Genomic DNA, 11139 nt, shown 5'->3' on the forward strand with positions numbered 1-11139 from the left:
ATAGTTTATTATTTATCTAATTTTTTTGTACTACTTTAAATTAAATCTGTTATTTTCTTCTAAAACATTGCATTTTATAAAGCATGTAATGAATTTAAGATGTACTTTTTAAAGTATTTTAAGAGTCTAAACTGGAGCATTTTTACCTGGAGTGTTCTTGTTGCCCTGTTTCCCAACAAGTCCTCGCGCTCGGATCACCTCCACGTCGAGCCGCTCCTTCCTGTACACCATCCCGATCTGGATGTCACCTGATCAGCAGAGAGCCAATCAGATCAACCCAATCAGACAACTTATTGAGTTTTAAACAATAAACAGTCTCATCAGTTGTTGTGCTTTAGAATCAGAACACTAAGACGGATTTAGACCAAATATTGCGAAATACTGTAAATCAAATTTACATGAAAATGTCAAAATTTGCACAGAAATATAAAAATAATACCCTTAACAACCAATTTAAAAATTGATTTGGGGTTTAATTACTCTTTAAAGTAAAGCTCACTGGATTTAAAACTGAAAACTTACAAAAACAGACTGTTTGCATTCTAATCACWACATTGTGTGTTCTAAACCTCATGTTTGAATGAATGCAAATAAATTCAAGCAAAGATACAGATATCACAATAATAAGTTAAACATTTATGTAGAAATCAAAATTCTAACTTAACTGTAAGGCACAAAATATGTTGAATAAAATATAGTTTTTTTTAATTCTTACCCATGGGAGGCGTAGCTAAAGTCTGCCGTCCAGCCAGCTGACCGGGGCCCAGTCCCTCCAGGAAACCAGTGAACTGTTTATCTGATGCCAGTTTTACACCTGGAAATATGAGACTGACAAGACATTTAAAAAAAAAATCTGAAAAAAGCATTCAGACGAAGCAACATCAACAAAGATACAGTGATGAAATCAGCAGACAGAGTAAATAATAAGTAATAAAAAGTACAGAGAAGAAGGTGGGAGTGAGAAAAACTGAAGCAGGAATAAAAATCATTCCTACGCTCCGGGTTTGGGGTCCTCGGCGTCTGGATCTCGACTCGGTTGCCGCGTGAATCGAGATTTAAACTCGACGGCCAAGCCAGTCTCTACGCTCCTCTGGACAGGAAGTCTGATGACCTTCTTCTTCCTCTCCTCCTCTGAACGAGTTGAAGGAGAGAACAGAAGAGAGAAGAATAAATGAGAGTGTATTTTTGAGTTGTTGCTGTGCGCTGTAGCAGTTCAACCGGAGCCGACCCTCTGGGTTGAGCTGGGAGGCGCTTTGACTCTTCTTGCCCAGTCCAACCATCCCCATCATCCTCGCTCCGAAGCTCGAGCGTCGCTTCTTGTCGTCTTCGTCGTCGTCGTTTCGTCCCAACGAGCAAATCTCCCCTCCGACGCTCGACGACTTGGTGAGAGGAGCTCCAGAGTTTGAGGCTGCCCTGCAGAAGAAAACAAGAAGAGCGAAACATGTTAGCTTCTAAAACGCACCTGTCAATTTCCTGAGGAGGCGGGGCATGACGAGACATGTCACTAGGGATGTAGGTGGAGCCAGCACAAGCACATCACAACTGCACACAGGTGCTGACCCGGTCCGATTCCAGTCACATTTCATTGGTCAGTCTCTTACTGTGAAGTCTCAGGCTCCTCCTCCTGCCCCTCCTCCACTGATATGCTCTTCTGGAGCGTCGCTTCGCCTGCTGCTGCTTCTTCCACTGCTTCCTGCATCCCCTCTGACCCCGCACCCAAGTCCACTGACTGAACCTCCACGGGTTCCACCTTACTGTCTCAGCCAATCAGAGCACAGGACGGCGGCATGCGGACAGAAACATGCAGAACGACGATGACAGGTGTAAGAAACATGCAAAACAACATAAACAGATGATGACGCACAAACAAAAGTTGGCAAGCGTGTGTAAACCRTAGCCGTGATGTAAAAACATGCAGTTCACACGATATGAATCTAAAACTGGAGCTTCTTTTTTCTCCATCGACCCGATCTGTGACGGWTTTATATTTCCGTTTCTCACCTGATCCTGCGGGCCGATCGGTTTTCCGAGGCGTTGGACATGGCGGAGACGTCGCTGACGTCGCTGTCAGATGATTTGAAGGACAGACTGTCCCTCATCTGGAGGCAGAGGACAGGTTAAGATGTGAGCAGGTGCTTGATGTGTTGACTTGTGTAGTGTTGTTGTGTCTGTTTACCTTTGTGGGGTCCTTCATCACACCTGCAGACACGGAAGAGAAGCATTAGTTTATCACAACATAGAAGCACTTCCATTTGTCAGCATGTAGTTTGTGTAATCTCAGTTTATCAATCCCATGCCTGTCGCTGTGGACAGTGGTGTCACTCCTAATACTTCTGACTACCTCAGAGTGATCACATGATTCAAAGGAAGAACATGATGCTTGTAATATCGCCACAAGAAGCAACAAATCCATTTCAGCTTTTCGTTTTCTTTTTGAAATAAAAGCAGAACCGAGCTTCAATCTGACTTCGATTCACAGAAAAATTACTGTAGTGATGAAGATTAAAAACTCAAAGAAATGATAAAACAGAAGTGTCTCTACCTTCTCTGCTTGCCGGTAACACATCTCCTTCAGATTAACAACAAGGGATGAAAACAAAAAAATCAACAAACTCAACAGAAAGAAAGTCATGAAYGACTAAAATCTCTAATATAAACAGAGATCTAAATTCACTGATAATCTAGACCTAACGAGTATTTGTACTTAAAGTTATAAATAAAATTAGCACAAAGATTTGTGGTTGGTAGATTATTTCTTTGTTGTAACAATGCTTCTTGGTAATATATTTAATCCTGTTAGAAAGCCTGTTAAATTCCTTTTTAAATGGTGCCACATTTGTAAGGAACATGCATTTTTGGGATAAGCAGAAGAGCTGAGTATTTGAGCTGCAAAACATGTAAAATTTGCCCAATCTTCTCTGCCAAACATCTTATTTTGTTGATATTTACACTTGTTTTGAGTTTCTGGTACCCCCAGGTGCTGCCAATCAGGTGCCTGCTATAAGATTTATTATCAAGAAGCATTATTACAACAAAGAAACAATCTGCAAAACACAAATTTCTTTACTTTTTGTGCTATTATGCGGTAAATGTCATTATGGCGTACCTCACGGCTCAATTCTGGGCCCTATTTTTATTTATTTTTTTGCTTTAAAAAATTAAAATAAATTTGAACTATGATCAACAAATAATAGTATTTTCACCTAAGCAACAAATAAAAGTATTAACAAATATAATTATTCACATTTTTTTTGACAATTCTAATAATTATGGGACTGAATTATCGATGAATGCCACGACATGAGGCTTCACTAATCTACTATGTAAAGAGGTAGAGACTAAAASTAAAACCCTCATTACTGGTAGAATCAAGCGATAAACAGTTTCAGGTCACATGATCTAGACACTACCTGTCTACACACAGGGGCGACTAACAGGTGGTGCCATACCATTGGGTGTTTTCCTCTGCTGGTCCTCCCATGTGACCTCTGCATCGTGCAGACAGAGACAMCTGATCGGTCAGACTACATTCGGACTCTCTTAAGGCAATCGCTCTAATTTCAGCCCGGTTATATAAGCCGGACCCATACCTGTTTTCATTCTCATCAACACCTGGACTACAACACCTGAGTGTACAAGCTGGGAGACTTGCCTTTTCTGGTCCCTCCAGGTGTCGCTGAGCGTCTGTCTGGATCTGATGCATGCAGGTGTGATGAGATGATGGAACAAATATGAGCACATAAATCAATAAATGAATGGTATCGATGGTCAGGGGTGCCGCTCACACACAAACACACATCTAACTTCAGAGTTACCAGCTACAGGCTGTACTGGTTTACAAACACACGTCTAACTTCAGAGTTACCAGCTACAGGCTGTACTGGTTTACAAACACACGTCTAACTTCAGAGTTACCAGCTACAGGCTGTACTGGTTTACAAACACACGTCTAACTTCAGAGTTACCAGCTACAGGCTGTACTGGTTTACACTGACTGGACAAACACATCATACCAGTGAAGTACACACCTGGAGTCTGAGGGGGCGGGGCTGGTGAAGGAGCAGGACTGGGTGTCGGAGCAGGTGGAGGGGCCAAGGTGGGGTCAGGAGGTAGTTGTGATTGAACGGCAGGAGTTGGGGGCTGAACTGGAGCAGGAGGCAGGGTCTGAGTTGGGGGAGATGTTGGCCCAGAGGGTGGGGCAGGGCCAGGGGCAGGTGTTGGGGTGGGTGCAGATATGGGTCTAGGTGCAGCTGCAAGTGTGGGTGCTGGTCCAGATACAGGCACAGGTGCATGTGGAGGTGCAGGTTTGGGCGTGGGTGGAGCTATGGGTTCAGGTACAGGCACAGGTGCTAGAACAGGTGCAGGTGCATGTGAGGGTGCAGGTGCAGGTGCATGTGAGGGTGCAGGTGCAGGTGCATGTGAGGGTGCAGGTGCAGGTGCATATGAGGGTGCAGGTGCGGGTGCATGTGAGGGTGCAGGTGCATGTGAGGGTGCAGGTGCAGGTGCATATGAGGGTGCAGGTGCAGGTGCATGTGAGGGTGCAGGTGCAGGTGCATGTGAGGGTGCAGGTGCAGGTGCATATGAGGGTGCAGGTGCATATGAGGGTGCAGGTGCAGGCACATGTGTAGGGGCTGTTACAGGAGTGGGTACCGGCACAGGGGAAGTACCCGGTGCACATGCAGGTGCAGGAGGGGGATGGGTTAGGGCAGACGGAGGACGAGGTCCCTGGATTCGTATAAGAGGAGGTGCCTGGTGATTGGCTAGAGCAGGGGTCTGTTTTTGGGCAGGGGGCGGGGCCTCGTGATGTGGGGTGGGTGGGGGTAAGATTGTTGACGGTGCTCCTGTGGTTGGCGTGGCAGAAAGGTGAAGATTTTAGGGAGAAAGGAAATGAAATGATCAAAAACATGAATGAAAACAGACAATGAGAGGACGAACGGCTGCATGATGAGCTTCAGACTGATCGCATGAGGAGACAACAGGTCAGGATTCAGACAGCTTAGAGAATAACCTTCAGATATTAAAAACATTTTCTAAACAGACACAGGCAGATTGCTGCCAGGTAAACTCAACACACCTATAAAGAAAGTTGCTGATTGTCCCTCAGGTTTACAAAGCCATCCAAATCTGTTCCCTGTCATCAGCACTTTCTTATTTCTTCCACAACTACAGCTACAACACTTGTTCTAACTAAGCAGGTAAACAACACTCAGGTGTTAAAGTTAGTACCTGTCTGTATAAAGTCAGAGGGTTCTCCATCTGAAAGACACGACTCAGCGTTAGACCTTCATGCTCCTACTCAGCAGGGCCAGTTAAATCTTTGAGACCCCCACTGAACATGTCTGTTTCATTATTTTTAAATCTTAGGCCTAATTCTAAAACTGAAATTATTAATTTAATACTTAAAAATTAGCAGAAAGTTCATACTCGTTGAAAATATGTGTTTCACTCATAGTTTGTAAAATTTAGTTTCGGGGTTTGTTTGTTTTTCAGTTATAGTGTTGGACAATTTTCCATTATTCCTGATGTTATTTTGGTGTATAAACATAAAAATGCTGTCCTGCACGGATGATTTTGAATATTTCTGTATGCTGTTGGTATGGATGCTACAACCTCTTCAGAAATAATTTGCTTTATTGTGGGAATAATTACAGAACAGCTTCAAACTTTACCAATTTCAATTCCTATAACATAAAAGAATGTAAATAATTTGATAAAATATGACCACAAGGAATGTACGTATGGAAAAAAAACAATCTGCAGCAGTTCACCTTACCATACCAGAAGAAAACAGTAAGAAGAATAAAAAAAAAATCCAACCCAGCAGTTCAATTTTACAAAAAAAATGTTTTTCTTTCATTCTTTTTATTATTTTCTCTTTTATCATAAAGCTAAATTAATGTGATTTTAAGTTATTCTAAAGTACTTTTTGTTGCAGCTGTTTTTTTCCCAACCAATGGGATGGGGAACAGCCACATCAACAAACAAATGTTATGATCCATGTATCAAAACAGATACGTGTATTTGGACCATCCTTGAAGCTGATTGGTTGGCTAATGCACCACCTGGCAGGTGTACGTCGTGTCCAGCATACATACTTCTGTCAAGAACTCCTTTTGGCGGGACAACGGGCAGCTGTCGTCCTCGGCGAGTGCAGACCGCCGTTCCTGTCGGACTCGTGAGGGAGGATCCACCTCGAACATTTGCTCTGTTGCAAAACAACCAACACAGAAATAAAGAAGTCAAACTACCAAATCAACAGGAAGAAAAGAAGGTTAAAGTCTTAAGTCAAAGTAGTCTCAGTCCTTAATAATTAAAGTTTAAGACTTGTTTATGCGACGTACAACAGACAGAACCAACATGAGGAGCAGCGTCTGGTTCTGGGCTCAATACTTCACTGTAAACATAAACAACAACAATAACATGACGAAGACAAACGCAGAACTCAAACCACCAGAGGTCAACAATGCCACGCTAACTTATTATGCCTTTCAGATGTTTTTCATGAGCTGCAGGTTGTAGTTAGCCTCCAATGTTTACTGTATGTCTGCAAGTCAAAATGTAAAATTGTGATGCCTGTTTAAGATTTGTTTTGTTTTTATTAAGATTTCTGTCAGGTGTGGCAATCAATCGTTATTTTTTAAGAGTGCTTTTTGTCTCATTTAGACATTAAAGTTTGACGATTTTTTTCTGAGTCAAGTGTTTAGTTTGTGTTCAGAACATTCAGAAATAAAACTTTTTTGTTGACTGAGCTCATGCAACATGACCAGCAAAAAATAACAGTTTAAAAGAATGAACAAGATGAAAATAAGAAAAACAGATAGGAAGCATGCAAGAAAAGATTAAAAAATGAAMGTGCATCCCAAAAAATTAATAATATATAGTTAAAAAAAGCAGCAGGCTGGGTGTTCAAAGCGATGAGTCCAATGTCATGCTTAAACCACAATTAGCGAACGCCAAAGATGGAGCTTCTCTCTGATTGGTCGGCAGCAGGTCACCTGATCAGGGCAGGTGAAGGGGGGGCGGAGCGACCAGACCTCAGGTAGGAGGAGTCAGCTCGGTCGGTCGAGTGCGACCGCGTGTAGATGGGTCGGTCGGCCATAGCTCGATGGTCAGCAGAGCGGGAGCGGCTGTAGTAATCCCTCCGGTCCATCCCACGACTGAACCTGCACGTTACCATAACAGTGGTGACATCACCTCTACTACACCTGGTGAACAGGTGAGTTAGAGACATCATCCTGGCCAGCAGGCTGTGGAGTCAAAACTTAGAGGCGATGCAAGTGGAAGTTAAAAAAAAAATCAGCACGTTTTTCAAAAAGGAAGAAAACCCATCAAATGAGTTTTATTGAAACAAAAACGAATGAAACTCCAAAGACGAAAGAGTCAAAAGATCACCGTCACAGGACTATTCACCTGTCCTCTACATCTACGATTGTTCTGCACAGACGTCTACAGTCTGAAAGTCCGTCAGTTTACCTCAGCAGTTCCTCGTCGTAAGCGTCGGGCTCATACGGAAAGTCAGGGATGAAGTCCTCACTGAAGAACAGACAACCATCAGAAGTCTAAAACCAATAAAAACCTTTCACCGTCTACATCACCCACAACTACCAGGGCTTACCTGTAGTCCTCACAACTCCCATTCATTACATGGTTTGTCCAGGTGTGGTGTGGACCGTTAAAATATCTTATACACAGGAAAACACATAAATAAATAAATTTTCTTACACTGTCAATGTTGATACGACTACTTCGACTACATTAGTACCTGTCGTAAGAATCAAGAGAGTTGCCAACAGACATTCTCCTCAGCTGTCGCCTAAATACAAAGAGAGGCAGTCAGACCAGCCGTAATAAAGCCTAAAAACTAAACTACAGCAAAGAAACTGGACAAATGGTTCAGCCATTAAACTACAAGCAWAAGCAGTTCATCAGGACCAGGAACACAGTCAGGACTAGAACCAGATCTTCCTCCAGGACTCAACCGTGACTTTTACCAGCACGACATCCAAAATACGTCAATCTACAACTAAAGCTGGAGCCTAAACTACACAAAACTACCTACATCCAGACCAGACCACTGACACACAGTACATTATGAGACTAGACCTTATAAAGCAGGAATGGGCAATTGGTGGCCCGTGGGCTGTAAGTGGCCCGCAGATGACTTCTGTCCGGTCCGCCAACGAGGCGGGTTGCTTTGACACCTTTTATTACTTAAAATAAAGAACACTCAAAGCAGCTCTTAGAATCTAAGAAGAGTGCCTTTTTAAGTTAAAATTTTTAAATTATAAAAGAAAAATGTTCAAGACATGTTCAAGACAAACCTGTGTTTAGTCTGCTTATAGACGCTGTCTGCCATGAAGGATTGTATTACGAGTCGCAACTACAGCATGTTGCACAAAGCTCAATATGAAAGGTTTACTGAAGGTGCAAATACATTAACATCAGCGACTTTTTACCAGAACCACGCAGAAGTGTGMACAATGCACAAATGTTTTGTTTTCATACTTATTAAACAAGAGAACAAGATTTACTGTATGTATATTACTGTATTTACTGTACTAATGCGCCTATTTATATATGAATTTGAGCATGAAATATGTTAAGTTAAATAAACATTTATTAAGGGGGCAACGATACAGAAAATTTCCGATTCGGTTCGATACTTTAGTCTCACGGTTCGATATTTTTTCGATACAAAAAAGAGAAACGTCCATGCCCTTTTTAACTTGTAATTTATTTAAATTAATTATGAACATTTGTTTAACCTCAAAAGTCCAGTTTTTAAATTAAATGTTGCTGAAACAGCAAGTTTCTCGGTGGATCTGCGTTCAAAAATGCAGCCTAGGTGGAGTAGTCGAACACAGACAAACTGATCCTTCAACACAGAGCGTCTTCAGAAGACAAGCTGATAAAATAAATTTTAAAAATCTGTATTGTTCGATACAAGTGTGTATTGAACCTAAAGAACTGTATTGAACGATTCGATACGGGTACTTGTGTTGTTGCACCCTTAACATTTATATACATTAACATTTTTAAAATGGTAGTTTTATCACATTTAGGTAAGTGTGCAGCGCTATGTGGCCCACTATTAGTATATATACAGGATCCAGGGAGTTGAAGCCAGAAAAACATAAACCATAGGCTGATCTTAATTAAAGTTTTAAGTCCCGCCCCCTTTCCCGTAAATGAGACTTMGCCCTTATTAAGATTCTAAAAACCATTTTCAAATAATTTCTTTCAGGATTCGGCTTTAATTCTCAACTCTGAGAGGAGTGGAGGACATGTGGTCAAGTATTATATTATAATGTCCTGTATGTCAATAGATCAGACCTGGGTCCTGGTTCAGCCCAGTTTTTCCTCATGTGTTGAATTATTGGTCTCAGGTATATGACAAGAAACACGATTCGCACTGATTGGCTGCTGTCAAGGAGACCCAGGTCAGGTGTGTTGCCATGAATCATGGTTACCTGTCGAGGCTGCTGTACTGAGCGGCATCAGAGTGCGCTCGGCTCAGTTTGGAGCCTCGTAGGAGCCGCAGGGCATCCTCYCGGTACAACGGATACAAAGGGTTACTGCTAGCAACCAGAGGTCACAGGTCAAAGGATAAAAGAGGAAGAGAAATGTAGTGCTTTGGTAAAAAAGGTGTGGTCTTTCAGGTAAATATTGGCTTTCTTGGAACCAGATTTTACCATCTAATCAAATCTTTCAAAGTCTTTGATTTTTGTAGAATATTTCCTTGTTTTTATCATTTGGTTGAATCCCATCCACATTTGTCTCATTTGATTTAATCTCATCTTGTTTTATCTGTTACCTTAGATAGTTTAATCTAATTCTGTATAATCCAAGTTATCTCAGTTAATCAGATTTTGTCTTTCAGCACGTTCCTTTTACTCCAGCCTCAAGATTTGAATCTTATTGCTGCTTACCTCTGAGGAGGAGGTTGGCTCGGAGATCGTGACCTCCTGACCATCTCGGACTGGGAGCAGTGGTTAGACGACATCACCTGTTCTGGCACCGAGAGGGTGGARCTATGGAAGTCCCGCCCATTTTGTCTGTAATCTGCGAAACGAGTGGTTTGACCTCGTTTTAATCACCAGTGAACTCACTGTAACCGATTCTAAAATGTTCTACCAGAACATCCTTTTGTTCTGAGCATCAAGGTGAGATTGTGACGGTGGGTTTACCTGATATCACCCCGATGCCGTCCTCACAGTCATAATCTGAAAACTCGCTGTCGCTGATCCTCTGGGATCCTGCATAGAGACAAAAAAAGGGCAGGATGTTTAAACCTGATGTAGATCATCTGTTGTATTTTATTTTAACAACACAGGTGTGATTACCTGAGTTACAATAAGGACCTTTGTCTGTCAAAGCATCATGTGACGTGAACAAAAAAAGAGAAAACATTAAAGAAAAAAAACACGATGAAGTGAAGACGAAAAAACAAAACAAAAAAAACAAGAACTTGGTATGAAATAAAAATCAATAAAAATCAATAAAAGGTAAAGCAAGACTCTGAGTGTGTAACTAGTGTGTTGTTGGTGTGAACTAGTGTGTAGTGAGTGTGTAGTTGGTGTGACTCAGTGTGTAACTAGTGTGTTGTTGGTGTGAACTAGTGTGTAGTGAGTGTGTAGTTGGTGTGACTCAGTGTGTAACTAGTGTGTTGTTGGTGTGAACTAGTGTGTAGTGAGTGTGTAGTTGGTGTGACTCAGTGTGTAACTAGTGTGTTGTTGGTGTGAACTAGTGTGTAGTGAGTGTGTAGTTGGTGTGACTCAGTGTGTAACTAGTGTGTTGTTGGTGTGAACTAGTGTGTAGTGAGTGTGTAGTTGGTGTGACTCAGTGTGTAACTAGTGTGTTGTTGGTGTGAACTAGTGTGTAGTGAGTGTGTAGTTGGTGTGACTCAATGTGTAACTAGTGCGTCACTGGTGTGAAACAGTGTGTAGTTAGTGTGTAGTTGGTGTGACTCGGTGTGTAATTAGTGTGTAGTTGGTGTGACTCAGTGTGTAGTGAGTGTGTAGTTGGTGTGACTCAATGTGTAACTAGTGCGTCACTGGTGTGAAACAGTGTGTAGTTAGTGTGTAGTTGGTGTGACTCGGTGTGTAATTAGTGTGTAGTTGGTGTGACTCAGTGTGTAGT

The 11139-nt window shown here is 41.9% G+C and overlaps 1 protein-coding gene across 1 annotated transcript in view; it reads right to left on the bottom strand.

Moving 5' to 3' along the window:
- Positions 1–11139, bottom strand: part of rims2b (regulating synaptic membrane exocytosis 2b) — a gene marked incomplete at its 5' end in the record, with an annotated part of 25704 nt that overhangs the window by 1946 nt on the left and 12619 nt on the right. The window contains 15 exon segments of the mRNA XM_014022442.1: positions 147–248; positions 716–828; positions 996–1131; positions 1229–1413; positions 1602–1754; positions 2002–2099; positions 2177–2199; positions 6096–6205; positions 7474–7533; positions 7616–7681; positions 7763–7813; positions 9471–9578; positions 9930–10062; positions 10188–10256; positions 10344–10367. Coding sequence (XP_013877896.1) covers positions 147–248; positions 716–828; positions 996–1131; positions 1229–1413; positions 1602–1754; positions 2002–2099; positions 2177–2199; positions 6096–6205; positions 7474–7533; positions 7616–7681; positions 7763–7813; positions 9471–9578; positions 9930–10062; positions 10188–10256; positions 10344–10367 — 1431 coding nt within the window.

This window comes from Austrofundulus limnaeus, unplaced genomic scaffold, assembly GCF_001266775.1.
Source record: "Austrofundulus limnaeus strain Quisiro unplaced genomic scaffold, Austrofundulus_limnaeus-1.0 Scaffold330, whole genome shotgun sequence".
Taxonomy (NCBI): domain Eukaryota; kingdom Metazoa; phylum Chordata; class Actinopteri; order Cyprinodontiformes; family Rivulidae; genus Austrofundulus; species Austrofundulus limnaeus.